The sequence below is a fragment of the Pelodiscus sinensis genome, chromosome 4, assembly GCF_049634645.1.
Source record: "Pelodiscus sinensis isolate JC-2024 chromosome 4, ASM4963464v1, whole genome shotgun sequence".
NCBI classification, from domain to species: Eukaryota; Metazoa; Chordata; order Testudines; family Trionychidae; genus Pelodiscus; species Pelodiscus sinensis.
In genome coordinates, this window is record NC_134714.1 from 9159755 (window position 1) to 9179270 (window position 19516).

The window sequence follows — 19516 nt, forward strand, 5'->3', positions numbered from 1 at the left end:
AACGAGGGGGAGCAATCCCTGTTGCTAGCACCAGGCCCCCTCTAGTCCCTACTGCCTTGGACAGTGGCTTCTAGTATTTCAGCCACCTCATTCCATCAAGAAACTCAATTACTTCTTCCATTAAACCCAAGAGAAGGACGACTAGCTCAAGATCTATGCTTGCCAGCATGACAAAGCCATGCTTATTTGTAGCCATAAACACCTTCTAGCATTCAGGGGGTAGCCAAGTTAGTCTGTAACAGGATAAACTTAAAAAACAAACAACAGTCTGGTAGCAATTTAAAGCCTAACAAAACATGTAGATGGTATTCTGAGCTTTTGTGGGCACAGCCCACTTCTTCAGATGACCAGAGTGTTGGATGTCCAGAGCTAAAATAAATAGGGGAGAAGGGAGGGGGATGGAGGAAAGAAGGAAAAAAATGGGAAAGAGGGACGACGACAAGAAGAGGTAGTGGGTATAAAAATATCAAGGGGAAAGCTGAGCTGGAATATAACAGGAAAAACAAAATCTATAAGCACCTAAAGACTGGACAGTCGAAAGAGGCAGAAAAGAACCATTAGTAGGCAAGAGAAGAGCATACACAGGGAAAGCACCAGAGAGGCAGACTGAGGCTACGTCTAGACTACATCCCTTTTTCGCAAAAGGGATGTAAATTAGACGTATTGCAATTGCTAATGAAGTGGGGATTTAAATCTCCCCCGCTTCATTTGCATAAAAATGGCTGCTGCTTTTTTTCGGCATGGAGCTTTGCCGGAGAAAAGCACCAGTCAGAAGCCAGTTACCTACTATGAATTGCAAGTCTACTTTCTAATGCAAAAATTGAAAAGGAGACTTCCACCAACATAAACACAGAGATGGTCATATTTTATTTTGAACAAATATTACATACAAAACCCACAAATTCTAAAGTTAAGAATGTTTTAGAGGCCATATCCCGGGAGAGAACCAGGGTCAGGGGGAGGAACGAACGTGAACACACACGCACACACAATGACTTAAACCTGTCCTCTGTATGCCCACTGTTCCCCATACAGTTTTGGTACATAGCTTGACCCCCTGAACTAAATTTGGCTGCTGGAGCTCAATGACTGGAAAAGGTCGTACGTTTTGAAACTGCATCCAAAGATCAGTATGGTACAGCAGCATGTTTGTCTCTACCTCTGGCCATAGTTTCTTTTCCTTGCTATGTTGACAGGAGGAAGAACAAGTGACATAAAAGCCCCTACTTTGGCTTTATACCATCACAAAATCATCCTTAAACTCTGCAGATCCTCCCCAGGCTGTCTAACTGCCAATAGGGTCAAATATCTCATGAGGTTTGGCACACTATGGCCACGTGGTACCATAAAATCTGGCCCCATATCAGGAAAATAATCAATGAATTATGACTATTTCTATCTACTGTACATACTTTGTATAAAAACTTATTTGCACTGAAGTTCTCAGAGGTGCTGCATCATTTCCACAAAGAACACTTTGTAAAGGAATGTTTAGGACAAAACACTCACTCCTTTAGCAAGTGCACTTTGAGAAATTTGCCCACATACTGAATACAGGAGAAACTAGGGTCTCTGACAAGAAAACAGTGGGAAGTTACCAATTTTGTTTTAGCTCTGCTTGAATGCAAAGGCTGACAATTTGATATTTGTAGAGGGCTCTAACAACTTCTGTTTTTTGGACAAACTGGAGTCCTTTGATTTTTCTTCCTGTCTCTCTGTCCCTTCATTCTTTGCATCAGCCAGGCGCTTCCGCTTCTTTGCTTCAGCTGAATTACCAGCCGCTCCTCCTTTGGCTTTCTCTGTCCAGACCTTAAAAAAACAGGTTCATGTTACAAACTAAAATCAAAACGTAATATAGTGAATTCCACTGCCCTACACACAGGTGCCCACTTTGAAAAATGCCGGGGGGTGTTTGACCCCCCAGATCTGCCCCAGGATCCTCCCCCACTCCACCCCTTCTCTCAAAGCCCTATTCCCATCCTGATTCTTCCTGCCCCTGACCCGCCCCCACCCCGCCTCTTCCTGCCCAGTTTTGCCCCCTTCCTGAACATGCTGTATCATCAATCCTCCCCTGTCCCCACCCCAGTCCCAAATGCCACAAAATAGCTCATTGGGGTAGGCAGGAGGATCACTGAGGGAGACAATGATTCAGAAGAAGAAATAAACAATTTATAAAGATCTGGCTGATAATTAAAGCATACATTTTGGGGTTTGGCATGGTATAGTATTTTGAATACAGATGGAAAACACCAGTGTTTAAGGAAATTTCAAAACAGGAGTTTCCACAGGATTCAGTGGTAAAAGAGAAACAATTCTATAAAAGATAATGTAACAGAGCTTTCTTACCATCCTTTCATCAGCTGTCAGCACTCTAAATCGACTCATGCCTTCTTTTATTATGTCTGCTTCCTCCAAATCAGGATTATCTGCCAAAATGCTCTCTCTGTTTTCTTCTAGCCACATTTGGAATCCTGTCTTTGGTCTAAAATAGTTACAAAAATAATATCCAGTGTATGAAGCCTATAGAACAATTTTACAAAAATAGCATTTGCAACAAGAACCGATTGGAGTGTTTTTCATTGTTACAAAGTTCCTTTCTAGAAAAGCAAGTCTGCAGTTCCCATTATCTATTCAGCCCCGTGCACCAGCATGCTGCAGCAACAGGTCAAGTCAGTACGCTTTCAAAAATAGAAGTCTTTACTTAAAAATGACTGATGGTTCTCTGCTATAAAGTTCTCTTTTCAAATTGAACACTTCCATGTAAGTTGCCTATGAATCTGGAACCTCTGATGAAGCTTTTAGGTTTTGATTTTAGATGCCAGGGAATGTATCAAATATAAATACTTCTAATATTTTGATCTAGCATAGCCACATGGCTTAATCTATTGTTCAACAATCCATATAAGATGCATAAAGAATAACTACACAGAAATCATGACTTAGGGCCTAAAACTTACATTACACACCGTACAGACTATTGCCACCTAGGAATGCACCTATCTCAGAATAACACAATATTTGAGTTGAATGAATTTTCTATAACTATTGGGAGACATGCAATATTCTGTGCTTTCATTGTAATTTCCTAACAATCAAGACACATTTTATGTAGAGACAATTTTGACAACACACTTAATATACATAGTAACCAGCTAAGATCCGGAAGGTGACTTCACAACTATAAAAACTTAATTCCAGTGTATGAAGTCTATAGAAAAGCTTCTTATTGTGATTTTATAGAGCTTTGCCTCATTCCAATGCCAGGAGAAATCACTCATTCCTACAAACTTTATATGTAAAGACTCTCTCTAGAGGTGAGGCCACTAAGAAGATGAATACAATGGATATGGTGACACATCAGTTGTATTCCGCATGTTCCAGAAATGTTCAAACCAAATTTTAGAAAAAGATGACATTTCTAGGGTATGCCAACATTGTATCATGGGGTATGAATGGCAGCTCATGCAGGGATACCTGTGCTAGCTTTCATCTAGCTAACTCGTTAAAAAGAGAAACAAGGACATTGCAGCACAGGCTTGAGTATGGGCGAAAAGTCACCAGGCTTTGCCTGGTATGTCCTCACTTGTGCTGCTGAAGCCCATTGCCACAGCATCTTCACTCTTCTTTTCAGCAAACTACCTAGAGTACAGCTAGCATGGGTACAGGTCTACTTTCACACCGCCAGTTGTAATGAGGACATACCCACCGATGAGCCAGAGAGCTAAAGCATTAAAAACACTATTGCACAGGTGATGAAAATGAAGTAGAGACAGTTAATGAGTCAGATATTAGAAATGCAGACATTTCTGAAACTATGTCAAATGTATACATCAAAATTAAAATTGATTTAAGTGAAAAACAAAATCCCTTGTATTCCCCCACCTTCTGTTTTCAGTGTTTTCAGCAGCAGCAGCTTGGCTTTCAGGCAACACATTTTCAGCTTTTTCTTCTTTCTCTTCTACTGTTTTGTCACCAGAGTGGGGTGGACGGGCCTGGAAAAATGTGGCTGCTAAAGCCTATAAAAATTATAAAGATTTAGAAAAATCCATTACTGATATTTACACATCGTGAATACATGTCTACATCTGACAATACAAACCACATCATCCCAAAGAAAAGCATTTTACAGAGGGTTTATATTGTTAAACTGACAGTTTAAAATCTTGAGAGTGTATGTATATTTTATTAATAATCTTATTAAACAGAAAATAAAAATATTAAATACATACTGAAGTCACTGCATGAATATGCTTTCTATAGATTTTTAGTCTGCACATAGCATAATTCAGGAGTTGGTAACCTGCAGTTCTTTGTCTGCCTCCTATAGCTCTTTGGGGATTCTCCCAGTTGATCACCATCTCCTACCCCAGCTCCACACTGCTCCCTGAAGCGGCCCACACAGTTCCATATGGCAGGAGGTGTTCTCCGCATGTTGGTCCTACCTGCCAGCACTCCCCCCGCAGCTCCAGTTGGGCAGGAACGAGGAACTGAGGGAGTGGTACTGGCAGACAGGGGAAGTGCAAGGAGACACATGCCCTCCGCTACTCTACCGAGCCACAGCGGCGCAGTGGCCCCTTCTGGGAGCAGCATGGGGCCAGGGGAGGCTGGAAGCCTTGCTGCCAAATGGTAGCCACGGCTGGTAAGTGGCACCTGATGGGACTCTGCACCCTAACCCCCAGCTCCTTCCTGGAGCAACACCTCATGCCCCCTCCTGCACCTCAAGTCCCAGCCCTGAACCCCCCCTCAGAGCCAGCACCCCATGCTCCTCCTGAACCCCAACTCCCAGCCCTGAACCCACCCCCTCAGAGCCAGCACCCCATGCTCCTCCTGAACCCCAACTCCCAGCCCTGAACCCACCCCCTCAGAGCCAGCACCCCATGCTCCTCCTGCACCCCAAATCCCAGCCCTGAACCCACCCTCTCAGAGCCAGCACCCCATGCTCCTCCTGCACCCCAGTACTCTGCCCCATCGACGAGGCCCACTCCTGCCCCCAAACTCCATCTCAGAGCCTGCACCCTCACCACCTCTTGCACTCTAACTCCTTGTCTTGAACCCCCTTCCCAGAGCAACCTTCTAAAGATGTCCCACAGCAGAAGTCACATTAAAAGTATGGGGGAGTAGTCGTAACTTTAATATAGTCAACTATTAATGGTTGATACGTTTTAACTTTATTCAAACCAGTTTTAAGCATAATTTAACACAGAAAACAAGCAATTACAGATGTGAAATCCTAATATCGAGCTAGGCTGGAGCACACCTGCCACCTCCCCCCCACACACAACCAGCCACCATGGGCAGTGGCTGCTCTGGCTGGGATAGAGTGTATCTGCCCACGGTGCTTTTGGGCCAGGCCTGCTGCAGATGGGAGCTGCTCCAGCCAGGCTGGAGTGCCTCCCACTGACAGTGGGTCCCATGGGGCTGAAGCAATTTTTTGTTCATAGGGGGCTGCTCCAGCCCCCATTGATTAACCATAATCAGTAAGCCTCACTCATTAAAGGGGTGGTTAACCATTCACCATCCTATAAGCAATCTATTAAATATGACCATGTCTTATGCTTATAAGAAGCACATGGGATCTTTTTAAGGTAAAAGGCAATATGTGCAGCATTTATTACAAATGGGTCACAATATAATGTCTTGGCAGCAACAAATGTACAACCAAACTATACTGTTAATGAATAACCTAGGGCAAAACTCCCTCTAAACAGTGTAGCTGCATGACTGTGCAGCTATTTTCGGAGCCCCGCTCACAGGTTCAAAAGGTCCCTGTGGAGGCAGGGAGCTCAGATGACCAGCAGGGGGCAGGGCAGCTGTAAATAGCAGCGGAATGCTGTCACATGCTGAACTGAAGAGCTCCCAGAGCAGAAAAGCAGCCAAGATAAGCAGCCAAGGTAAGGAAACAATAAGTGTTGTGGGGGAAAGTCAGAGGGGAGGGGAGTTTGGAGAGTCCTGTCTGCTGGAAGAGAGAGAGGCAGAAACCCAGCAACCCCCTATGACAAGAAGCTGCTTCAGCCCCATGGGACCCACCACTGGTGGGAGGCACTCCAGCCTGGCTAGAGCAACCCCCATCCACAGCAGGCCTGGCCCCGAAGTACCGTGGGCGGGTACAGCCACTGCCCATGGTGAGTGGGGCAGGGGAGGTATGTGTGTGGGGGGGTGCTCCAGTCTGGATAGATTTTAGGATTTCCCTAATTGCTTGAGAAGGGGGAAGTAAGGGGATGACTGCATGGAATAGATGGGGGGGAAAAAAAGGGGTGGGGGGCTGGTATCTGTGCAGTGGGGTGGAGGTAGGGGGCAGTTTGTTTGGGGTGTCCTGACTCACTTGCTACAGTCGTCTCTGTTAGGCTGGGGGGGAGAGAAGGCTGGAGGGGGTGAGGTGTGTGTGCGCATGTGCGCGCAACACTAGGAGGACATTTGCATTTCATTTCAAACAGCGTTTACATAGGTGTTAATGGCTTAAGACAAGAAGAAAAAAGATTCTTTTAGCAGAATATTTTTTGGAGTGTTGCAGATATTAAACTCTCAGGTTCTTGATGTTTTTTTTTAATCCTGTGTTACTAATACATACATAGTAAATTGTATTGCATTAAGGCCAGATCTTTGCTATGGGGTAGAGTTCTGGCTCTTAAGAGTCAGAAGTAGCAAGTACTAGGTAGGATGCTAGTTTTGTAGGATGGAACACTGAACAAGAGGGAAAAAACTTAATAGACACAGTTTATACCATCAGCTCTTTTGTTTATTTAAATCAAAATTCATTTGTCATCTGCTATCTTTGTATATGTGGACAAGTTGTTTTGCATGTGATGGTCCTCAAAATATTTAAGTCAAAGACAAAAAACAAACAAACAAACAAAAAGGCTTTTCTACTTTGAAAGGCTGCTAACCTCTGATATAGTTTTACACATTTTTGTACTTTGCTTGGACAGAGTTTATCGTTTCGGTTCTTTAAGTCATTCAACATTGTTTTATATACATAATAAGAACAGGTAAAATTCAATATTACATTTGGCTCACTGAACTAGTTGAAATATTACCTGCTTAGACTTGGGCTTGGAGATCAGAGGCTTTATAACTGGAGACTTCTGTTTATTTGCAACCCGGCTGTTTGGTGCTGGGGTGTTCTTGGAGAACTTGCTCATATTATCTAGAATGTTACCCGAGTGAGCTGGTGAGTCTCTTTGGTTAGCGGATACCTAAAGTAACAAAAAGTTAGGAGCATTTTATTTTTTTCCACAATAGGGGGTCTTTTTTTCCCCAAAGAATTTATGTTGTATGACAATCTGACAAAAAAAAAAAAATCAGATGAAGCAAAATTCTTACCTTGAAGGGATTGACTCGTCCTTGGCTGCTACATGTAATTACAGCTTTTGTTATAGGAAAGGGAAAAATATAACATATGAAAATCTGTAAAATATTGTATATGATAAGATTAAATTGAACATTTTTCATTATATATCTTTATTTCAAAAAATTAAAGTATTCCAGCCTGTTAAATCAAAACTGAAAATTCTGCACTTTTAATTGAATGTTAGGAAAGAGGAGGAGAGACACATGAATAGATTCTGACAACAAACAACAATACTTTCTCGTTGGAATAAAATGAGATTTACTCACCAGATTTAGGAGTAGACATTTCAGATGATGATGCTACAATTTTGCTGAATGGATTTTGTCCTTCAAAATAAAAAAAATGCATTTTAAACTCAGAACAAAATCCTATTGAACTCATTTGTAACTTTCATCATTACTTTATATTTTAGTATTTGTATAAGTGCTTTAACAGACATTTAATTTGTCTTATCCCTGCCTGGGATTCTCTTTTTTAAGAAAAAGGAAAGAGCTGTATATTACATTTACTTTGCTAAGCTAAGTTTTACTTTGCCAGTTTTATGGATAACCCTCACTTAGACCATCTTTTTTATCAGAAGCAACAGTATTTAAAAGAAGTCCCAAGAAGAAGTGTGCAACCGGACTTCCCTCCTCTGGGGAGGGGGAAGAGTCCCCAGAGGAGGCACGTGCTGGGACTCCCTGTCCCCTGACCGTTGTCCCCACTGGCACCCCGGCCCCTGGCGCAGAATCCTGTCCCCTGCCACAGAACCCACTGGCACCCTGTCCTTTCCCCAAGCACCCAACCCCAGTACCATGTCCTCTGCTCCCACCACCACAGTTGGGGACACATTAGTGAGGTTGGGGGAGGCACGGTTGGAGGAGTATTTTTTCGCATCTCACTTGTGTGGCCCCAACTGACTTTTCTGTGGGTCAGTGACCCAACTCAAAATAGGTTCCCCGCCCTTCTCATAAATAAAGACAATGTTGAAACTTTTTGTGTTTGACATAATATTTTATTTAAAAATGAAGCCTAGCCAACAAACCCCCGATTGGGGCTAAGCCCCCATCTGGCCGCAGCATTATAACGCTCCTGTACCCCCCCCTCATCCCCCGAGCCTTAGATCTGAGCCTATCATAAACTGGAACCCCCTGTCCTAAACCTCTCACATCCCCAAACTCCTGCAGCCCCTCAGTCTTCTGCCACAACACTCCTGCACCATCCACACACTGTCCATCTTACTCCCAACCTCCCTGCCTTGAACCCCTCGCATACTCCAACCCAAACTCCTGCACCTTCACATCCACAAGCATGTGGCTTGCTCAGTACCCCAACCCTTCCATCCTGGAGCCCTCTCCCCGAGCCAGAATTCCCTTCTCCACCTCCTCCTGCATCCAAATACCCTCCCAGACCTTGCACCTCTCATCCCTTCCCACACCCAAATCCCTCATTCCCATCCCAGAGCCCACATCCTGTCTCAACCCAGTGAGGGTATGGCTAGACTGCAGGAGTTTTTCCGGGATTCCAGACGTATTCCAGAAAAACTCTTGTGTCCGGGGATGCGTTTGTTCTTCCACTTTTTTTAGCAGAACAGTAAATATGCTCTTTCGGTATCCCCTGTATTCCTCATTCCATGAAGAATAAGGGGGCTTCCGAAAGAAGGATTTTTTCTGACATTTGGCCCAGTCTAGACAGAATTTTTAAAAAAAGCGGCAGTGTAGCCATATCCTGAGAGTGTATAAGGGTTGGGGATAGCAAGTGATGGAGATGAGGAGAACAGAGCATGGGGCTTCAAGGAGGGGGTGGGGTTTTGGGGGAAGGATGCGGTGGTAGATCTTGGCTTGTTCTGACATTTAAAAAGTGATCTTGGACGTAAAAAGGTTGGAGACCACTGTGCTAGACTGTAATTCAGTGATTATTTTCCCTCCAGCGTAGAGTCCAAAACATTTATATTACTAAATATGTACTAAACACACAGAAGGCAGGACATAGAAACATCAGAAGGAGATATGGGCTAGAAAGTCTGCCTGTAGGTAACAGCAAAACTACAAGCTATAAACTTTTTTTTCTTTGGGTGACCCAGAAATTGGACATTATCATCCAGAGAGAAGGCACAGCAGAGTATGCCTGCACTCTGTTAATTCACAACGAATAGTTCTGCAGCACTTTAGAGATTAACAAATAATGTAGCTTTATTTATTTATTTATTTGATTAATGTATAAATGTATTTATTTAATGTATAAATAGTTTCATTTACAAATTTGACACGTGTAATCAAGGTTTGAACAAAGATCTGGCATGGAGAGCTTTTACATCCCCAATCCTAACATAAAACGCTAAGCACTAATAAGCACTAAGTACTAATAGAATACTTACAGCCCACTCTATGAGTCTCGTATAGCACAGATACTATAATTGACAATATTTTTTCCTTCTCTTTCCCTCCCCATTCCTTCTCTTTCTCTGCTCTTTATTTGTACCCTGGACCCCTTACTCCATTTATCTGAAGTGGGTTGTGCCTCATGATACCCTCTACATTTTTTGTTGTCTCTAAAGTGCTGCAAAACTGTCAATTGTTTTTTAGGTTTTTTTCAGTTACAAACATGGCTCCCCCTCTGAGTCTGTCAATTAAGTAAAAGCTGAATTGAAAACAACAAACAACAACAAAACACTTATCAGGTGAGCCAGATGTCAGTGAGTGCCATTGTTAAAAATGAAACTATAAAAAAAAGCAAGTATGCTCTAAATATCCATGCCACTAGCCATAACCTACAGCCCCTAGTGAAAATCTCTTCTACACATCATCAAGGATCCTATCATAGACAATGACCTCTCCGACCTTAGGAGGCAGGCCAGTCCTTTCTTATAGACAGTCCCCCAACTTGAGATAAATACTGACCAACAAGTTCACACCCCATAAGAGAAACACTAATCCAGGAATCTATTCCTGCAACAAACCCCATGGTCAGCTCTGTCCTCACATCTACCCTAGTGACACCATCAAAGGACTTAACTTAATCAGCTATACCATCTAAGGCTCATTCATGTGCACATCTATACTGCAATATATGCTACCATGTGTCAACAATACCCTTCTGCAATGTACATTGGACAAAACGGACAGTCTCTAATAAATGGACACAAATCAGACTAAGAACGGCAACATATAAAAACCCGTGGAAGAGCGCTTTAAACTCCATGGACACACAATTTCAGACTTGCAAGATGCCATTCTCTAGCAAAAAAACTTCCAAAACAGACTGCAACAGGAAGCTGCTGAGCTGGAATTCATATGCAAATTTGACACCCTAAACCAAGATTTAAACTGAGTGGTTCTGCCATTACAATAGGTAATTTTCTAATCAGGTACTCTCACCTTCTCATTGCTGTTGGAGATAAATCCACTCTGAGTTAATTAGCAATGTCATCACACTGCCTTCTTTGTTATCCTTTTTTTACCTTTTTTTCTTCACCATCTGATGAAGTGAGTTGTAACTCACAGAAGCTTATTCTCTAATACCTTAATAAATTCATTAAAGTGCCACCAGATTCCTTGTTCCTCCAGAGTAACTCTGCTACCTCTCTGAAGCATTTTATATTTGCATCTGTTGGATGCAGATATCCATGGACCATCTTTGTGGGTTGCAAACGGATGAATATTCAATTTATATATCTAAAGCCCTTCAAATCTGATATCTGCAGATCATTTTAGGGGATTGCAGCTCAGATGCGTATCTATGCAGGGCTTTTCTATGTCTGACCTGCCATGTCACACAACATCTGTGCCTAATTTTCCCTAAGATGGAGATGATGCTTACCTGGCTCACATTGGTGTCATGAAAATCAATGTTTTGAAAACACTAAATCAACAGTTTATGTATTGTTTATCATCCAATCCATTTTATAAGCTGAGGGGAATTTCCACCATAACAATTAATTCTAATTGAATCTGTAAAATAAAGATTTATGTCAACTTCCCAACCTGCCCCAAGTGTTTCTTACTAAATTTTTGCATTTCTTCCACTTCCTCAACTGCATCTGCTTCCTTGCTGTCTTCCATATCTTGTTCATGCAGAAGATTTCTCACTCGAGGCTGGCTCCACTCTGTGGCAGAACTGCTATAACTATGTGGAAATAATTAATCTTAATGAGGATACGCATGACATTGCAGCTCATCCAAAAGGGAAAAGAGCAGAAAGGAATAAAATGAGACTTATTTACATTTCTGAATTTATTTTATAACACAAAAGCAATCTGGACTTTTTTAAATATGCTGTTGATTATTCTGTGATATGACAGTCAAAACAAATCAAGGGTTTAATAAGGTAAAATAGCTATTGCAGTGCAACTAACACAAAAAGTACACTTACCACTGCCACCACTACTACAGTACTCGCGTAGCACTAAGAAGGATCACATAAGCCTGTGTGTTCTCTTGAAGTCTACAACACTGAATTAGAACAACTACACTGACCTCCAATGAACAAAGAAATCAAAGCATCTAAGACAGATCATCTGACTTTGATTTATTCCCCAAGATGGGCGAACATAAGGTGGACTCTGAATAAGAAGCTTGCAGCCATTTTTGGAGGAAGTGTTAAGGAAAAAGATGCTAACTATTGATAAAAGGGATAAAACATTTGCAATCTCCTGCTATATAGTCTTGACAATCCACAAAAATATAAATAAGCCAAGTTCAAGACTAATCATTTAAATATGCACACGTCAATTATTGCACTAACTACTCATTTGGTTACACAGCCAAGTAACTAGATGCATATATTTTCAAAACGTAATTTGGGCAGCAAGCTTTGAAAATATGATCTGGTATTTTATTGAAATCCTATTAAACTATCAAATACATTGTCTATATTTTTCTCTTAATCTTTGCTGATTACTAAAATGTGTGGCTATAAACAAAAAAAAAACTCTTTTTCCAACCAGACTCTCACAGCAATGAATGAATCTGGCAATAAAAACAATCTAGTTTACTTGATATAATCCAATCCTCAAAGAGACGGAAGTCACCAGCATTGGATTGTGGCTTCCATTCGTGAACCAGGAAAGTGGAGCAGGCTACTTGGAAGCTATCATTCTGACTGCAGCACATATTCAGAAGTAAACCTGCGGACATTTTTACTATGGGCCTTGAACTTTTTGCAAAATTAAACATCTTAGTTTTTCTATCACTGATACCATTTAATACCAGCTCTAATTCTCTATCTACTCCTAGGGGACAAGTGCTATGAAGAACCTCCACTTTGGCAGAAAATCTCAACTAAGCACTATTCGACCATCTTCTTGCACTGTAATAACTAAGTTGGTCTTAAGTCACAATTTGTATTATTTTGGTGCAAGTCTGTATGTGGACACTAATAACAAAATGTGTGTGTTAAAACTAGCCTAGTTGTTTCAGGATCAGTTTGTGTGTAAACCTGCTTTAAGCCCCTGCGCTGCCAACTCAGACTAGTATCTCAAGAAATTCATTTGAGTTCCTTCAGCCTCTTGTGTCACCAACAATAGTCAGAACTTAGTTTTATTCTATTCTGCATAGGTTTATATATCACCCTCATTACCGTGGTATCTGAGCGACTTAAAAATTCAGCCAATAGTGCATAAGCAGGAAATGAACCAAACCACTCTCTCTAGCTGCGTTGGCTCTCGGGGCTTAATACAATTAGCTATTGGACAACACAGCTCTACTATTATATAGACCATTTGTAAAGTAGCATCACACGGGTACTAGAGCCAATTGTCATACACTGACAAATGTATTGCAAATTATAGCACTGGACAACACAATTATATTGACTGCACCATGATTTTGAATAGATCAGTATTAGACCTTGCATTGATTCCTGGAGGATCCCACTAACTACACCTTTACTGTTTGACAGAGGACTGTTGAGAACTACTCTTTGAATACGGTCTTTCAACTAGTTGTGTACACACCTTATAGTAATTTCATCTAGAGCACGTTTCCTTAGTTTGCTTATGATACAGTCCCACATGACATTCTCACAAGTCTTACTGAAATCAAGATCTCTCATGTCTACTGCTTCCCTCCATTCAGGAAACCAGTAAGATTGTCAAAGAAATTAGGTTGGTTTAGAATGATTTGTTTTTGATAAATCCACGATGGCTATGCTTTATAGCTCTCCTAGAAAATTTACCCGGCATTGCTCGGGTCCTTCAGACCAGGGGGCTGGTGGTGTGGACAGTGCAGAAGTCAGGACAGGGCAGTGGGGGTGGAGGCTCAGGGTAGAGGTGCAGGAGTCAGGACAGGGGGCTAGGAAGTATGGGGGGCTCAGAGTAGGAGGTGGCCACTCCGCAATGTAACTGTCCCCTGCACTTGCTGCCCCATTAGTCATTTTGGAGCACAGATGTTCCTGCTCTCAGCTTCCTTTCTTTCTGTGTTATGGAAACAATCAAGTTCCAAGCACATCGCATTTTTCCTGGGTCAACCAACCCCTGACCTAGCTTAAAGTTAGGATAAGAGGAAGCTGCATATCAAATCTGGTGGTCTAGCCCTGACCATTTAGGAGAGTTCTCGATCAAACAAACTCAAACGGACAGACACTCAAACTCTCTAAAAATATATATTGACTTTAAAAAACCATCCATGTTTCCTTATCATATATAAATTCTTTTTACCCAGCGTTCAGGTGGTTTCGGAAATCCTCTTCCTCCTCCTCCTCTTCCTCAGGTACTGCCAACTCTGTGGCTCTCTCTACTGCCATCTCACTAAGCCGCTGGGCTAATATTAGTTTTCGAGAGCGAGACGCATACTTGATAGCTAAATTGACCGCATTTTGGCTCATGAGGTCAGCAAGTTCCACACAACGGAATTCACGTTCCAGTTTACAAGAAAGCTAACAAAAGAAAAATAATCCTTTAGTTATATACTCCACAGGCAAGCTTCCAAGAATAGCCCAAATAGAATAATTAATCACAGCAAAGGCACTAGTCACCACCAATTTAATATTTCATACAGGACACACCAGACACCCATATATACATACACCTTATAGCATTTGCAAAAATAGTAACCTTTTTTTTAGCACATACAGGGTTCCTCTCTTAGTCAATGAAGACCTATTAGTCAATAATTTTTTATAGATAGATATACTAGAAGACTTACCTGGCGTTGCCTAGGTCCTTCTGGGCAGGGGGCTGGTGGCGTGTGGGTGCAGAACTCAGGGCAGGGCTTTGGGATGTGGAGGGTGGGGGGTCAAGGCAGGAGCCTGAGGGTGTGGAGGGGGTATGAGAGAGTATTGGAGTTAAGGAGAGGCTCAGGGCAGGGGGTAACATCCAGTGGAGCCATATCTCCTTGCCCCCAATCAGCAGGGCCTTCTCTCCCTCCCAGCCTACAGGGACCTTGTGTCATCCCCCCAGGCTCTCCCGGACACTAGGGGCCTTTTCTCCCCTGCCCAAGCACTGTGGTCAAGAGCCAGGGAGGGAAGGTGGTGTGGTAGGGGGCTACTTACTCACTCTGGTTGCAAACAAGATGGAGGAGTTCCAGATTTGCTGGCTGCTCTCTTGGTGGCATGACTATCCCCAGTGGTCACTCTGCACTCTAGCTCTTTCCTGTGGACTTGCTGCCCCTAGTGGTCACTCTCAATCGCATCTCTCCTCTCTGTGCCCCTCCCTTTCCATGTTATGGAAAACAGTCCCATTCCCAGCACTTCCCATTTTCCTGGCACCACCAAACCCTGACCTTGCTTTAAGTTAGGATAAGAGGAAGCTGCCTACCAAATTTGGCGGTCCTAGCTCTTGCAATTTAGGAGGCGCTTTTAAGCAAATGAACTCTCAGACAGGCAGATGCACAAATTTCTTACCTCCAATACTCTCTCATAACCCCTAAAAACGAAGCCTGGAAATTCGAAACTGACTTTAATACAAACCATGCATGGATATGCAAGCCCATCAATGATTGTTAAAATAATGCTGGAAATTTAGTCATCGTGACAGTAAAAATTTAACAACACTGCCTAGAATAGCGTTCCTCAAAGTGGACCACGGGCCTGCTTTGGGAAAGCTGCCAGCTGGCCACTCCACTTTGTTTACCTAAAGGCTCTGTAGCCACAGAGCCTTGTGGCTGCTTTTGGCTACAGTTCACTGTTTCCAACCAAGGGGTGCCGCAGAGCGTCTGTGGTGGGCCTGGCCTGCTCCCCTGCTGCAGGTTACATGGTGGCTCCCAGGGAAGCAGCTGCAGAGCCCACGGAGAAGTCTCCCTGGGAGCAGAGCCAGCAGCCCTTGCCAACTTCACTCCCTGGGTGGCCCACTCCCCAGGAGTGACCATCACTGTGTCAGCGAAGCCTCACAGAGTGGAGCTGGCAGCCCTTGCTAGCCCTGCTCCCAGGAGTGGCCCAAGGCCAGCTGCAGCAGCTGGCGTCCTAGGCGGGGCGGCGCAATCAGCGCCCCTGCCTGCACGGCCGTCAATGGCCGTGACGTCATCAAGGGGTGCCGGGGCGCCCCGTGACGTCATCATCAGGCGCCCGGGCCAGCGGCGCCCTAGGCAGCTGCCTAGCTCGCCTAGGCTCACGGGCCGCCCCTGCCTGCTCCTGAGCAGGCAGCTTCACTGCAGCAGCAAAGTCTCCTGCCAGGGAAGCAGCTTCACTAAGGCAGTGAAACCTCCTCTCCTCAAAAATGGGGCCCCAGGGAGGTGGCTTTGCTGCAGCAGCAAAGCCTTCTCCCAAGGAGCAGGGCCGGCAGCCCTTACCAGCTGCGCTCCTGGGGAAGAGGCTTTGCTGAAGGCTCTGCAGTATACAGCTTGCTTAAGCTTTATACTGCAGAACCTAGAGCATGTAACTGTGTAACCACTAAGACTTCTAGTGGTTACATGGTACATTTTTAAATGACTTTTTACATCCCAATTTCTAACTCTGCAACATTTATGGTAGTCTGGTGCCAGGCTTCTTATGCAGAGACTGCCAATTACACCTAATGGTACAGCAAAAAAAGCAGTTATCTCTGTACGATATCTATTCCACAACTGAGAAAGCTAAATGCACACCGAGTCTTACATGAATAACTGTACACACAGAAGAAATTGACAACATAGCTATCGATAATTAAAGTGAAACCGACATCAAATACTATCTACTGAAAATGAATGCTAAACAGTAAGCTTTAATTGCTTTCACATTTAAATTTTACTTACAGCAAACAATTTCATTAAAAGTTCCTGCTGTTCTTTTGCAGCCTCATTTTTAGCATTTTCATCATATTCATATCCATTTTTTGATAAATAATCCACATGGTTGTGAAACAAAATTGAACGCCAAAACTGTTCCTGAATAAGAGTAAAAAAGCATAAAGAAGGCCAGAATAAAAGGTATTTAGTACTTTCCACCAACTCGTATCAAATTATTTTCTAATGTTCCTAATGTCCCACATCCTATTTGGGCAAGTGATACATAGAAGAGTGTTCTTTATCTCAGGACCTTTACTTAAGCCTCTATCTGAAAAAAAGAAATATACCACACAAAGAACTTTGTGGCATGCTTGTAAAACACATCATGGCCACACACATACGTACTCCATATAGTGTTGCTGATTTTGGTTGTATGTATGTATTTCTGGAGGTTTCATTGCATGACATAATCTTTAACTGAAAATTAAATTCCAGGAGATTCCCAGATAATCCTGGAGCTCCAAACATCTTATATGCAAGGTTAACACCATTTGTATTATACTTGTTCTAAGCTGGACTGAATACTGGTCTAATCTGAACCATCTGAGCCTGCACCAATTTATTGTAGTGAAATGGTATGAAACAGCACTAGCTGGATCTTGGCCAAAACTAGTGTTTTGCAACACAAACAAACAGGGCTAGCAAACTAAACTAAACCATTTGTGTTTAAACTAGTCCACGTTCATTGCCTCGACTGGGAATGATTCTGTTCTGTAGTGTAGAGACTACTTAAATACAAGCTCTCTCTGTCTAAATTAACATTTCATGAAATCCTTCAATTGTTTGGCAAGGACAACGTTGTTAGTACTTTTGAAAAATGGAGGAAAACCAATGAATAGTTCATAAAAGAATAGGCTTTTTTTTTAACTGAAGCTTCTTCTGTATACATAGATCAGTGAGCGTGGATTTCAAAACACATGAAATTGCCATATGAAATGGTGGTTAAAAATCAATGCCACTTTACATAATGTGAATGCCAAATGAAAACAGGTGTAAATGAGGTTTAAATGAAAACAGAATATGGAGCAAAGTAGACCTTTTGCAGAAATACTGAAGAATCTTCTGCATGTACATCTTTTTAACTAGTCTATTTTAAGAGACAAATTAAACCTGAAGACCAATATTTTCAGAATGGCTACTAATTTTGGGTATTTAAGAATATACTTAAAGGAGTCAGATTTTCAAAATTTGTATGGATCAGCATTGCCTCAAAATCAAGCCCTTTTAAGGGCTTTTAAGTTGGGTCCCAAACACTAAGGCAGCCAAAAATATTAATTATTTTTGAAAAGCAGACAGATTAGATTTTGTTGGTAAGTTAGCATTTCTTAATACTTTGACTCTATCAACTGTATTTATTTATTTTCCTTGGTACATACAATTATTTCAAACAAACAAACAAACAAACAAAAAACCTGTGTAAGCTACCAACCCTGAATAAACTCCACATATCTTTCACAGATTCTACAATGCTTCTCTGTATTACAATTCCCAAAATGTTTACTGGGGTTAAATATTTTACAATAAATTTAGTGATGCCAGACTGACAGCCCTGGTAACTGAAGACCTCTATTCATGTACAGATGGACAGAATGGGTTGCAGCTTCCCTATACTACCCTACTAATGTGTCTCAAACTTGACGCAAGAGCAAAAACACTAGAAGAGTACTATCATGGATTCAATAATTTGACTTTCTGATGCTCACTGCAGTTGTAGTTTTAAAGATGTGGACCCCATTCATTAGAACACTTAAGATTACCAACAAATTGGGATGCGATTAAGTCTACATACCTCCATCTGTCCTTTTTCTGTGGTAATTTGACAGTAAGGAAGTTTAAAAGATAAAATTGCTACAGCAGGACGTGGAAGTGTAGGAGGGAATCGAGCTCCTTTACAAGGAATGCATCTGTACCAGGGAAACAAAACACATACAAATCATTCAAAATCTACAATAAAGCCAGTTCACCTAACTGCAAGCCAGGTCTCCCAATTATCTAGTTGGAACAAGATATTTTAACAGGATTTATTATTTACAAAAGTAATATATTCCTAACACTTAAATCAATATTGCAGTGATGGGATTGCATATATTTTTACATCTGAAACAAATAAAAGCTTATGAAAAGGCAAGACTATTTTCTCCACAATGTCAGTTACACCAAAGTTCCTATTCCATTCTCTTGTTTACTCCAGATATGTTAAATACAGCAATAAAACATCATAAATTTCTAACACACGATTTAACATATACTAGAAACCATACATCCAAATGTATTCAAATTATGGGCCACTGAAAAATGGAAGATAATTGCAAAATTTGAGCTTATCACTTGTTTTATTTCTGAAAAGCAGAGTGTGTGATGGAAAGGGCTACATACACACTCACTCACTCACTCTCTTAAGACAGTTTAATACCACTTTATGCTTTTTGACATCACAGATACAGTCCTGAATTAAGTTACTCAAATATTACTGTGGTATTATAATGGCATTGAAGCCAGTAAACTCTTAGAAGGTTCAGCTGTCTGTAGAGCAGTCTCACTCAAGTAATAACATTTCTGTTTAAGAGTTTGGGATGGTGTTTCAAGCACTGCATAAAAAAAAGGAAACATTACTGATCTGGCTATGTGTTTTAATTACTGCATAAGGTTTGATAAATGAAACACCAAACAATGGCCTTCCCCTGATTTCTTATCTTTAGTAGTTCTTGTGGCTTTGATTAAAACATTCTTTATAATTCATAGAAGATCACCCTTTTTATTAGAGGAAAAGGAGGAAAAAACTCATGATGACTCGGACTCAGTCATCCCACTAGTTTGATATACGTTTTAATGAGTTTCCTGTAAACCAGGGTTATTTAAAGATCTGGAAGTGGAAGTGGGCAATGCCGTGACGTTTGCCAATGACACAAAATACTTTCAATTTAAAAAAAAACTATGGAGGAGTGTAAGAAGCTCTACTTTGAATTACATTTTTTTCTAAATTCTTCTGCCA

At 41.8% G+C, this 19516-nt stretch overlaps 1 protein-coding gene across 3 annotated transcripts in view; it reads right to left on the reverse strand.

Annotated features, from left to right (window-relative positions):
* Positions 1-848: 848 nt before the first annotated feature.
* WDHD1 (WD repeat and HMG-box DNA binding protein 1) overlaps positions 849-19516 on the reverse strand; it is a 56434-nt gene continuing 37766 nt past the window's right edge. For all 3 annotated transcript variants that reach the window (XM_075926238.1, XM_075926239.1, XM_006120118.4), the window contains exons 17-26: positions 18314-18428; positions 16492-16623; positions 13983-14200; positions 11331-11452; positions 7615-7674; positions 7321-7364; positions 7035-7193; positions 3883-4016; positions 2347-2482; positions 849-1809 (exon numbers count right to left, since the gene is read on the reverse strand). In XM_075926238.1, the coding sequence (XP_075782353.1) occupies positions 1609-1809; positions 2347-2482; positions 3883-4016; positions 7035-7193; positions 7321-7364; positions 7615-7674; positions 11331-11452; positions 13983-14200; positions 16492-16623; positions 18314-18428 (1321 nt within the window). In that variant the 3' untranslated portion in view covers positions 849-1608. The remainder of the gene's footprint in view (positions 1810-2346; positions 2483-3882; positions 4017-7034; positions 7194-7320; positions 7365-7614; positions 7675-11330; positions 11453-13982; positions 14201-16491; positions 16624-18313; positions 18429-19516) is intronic.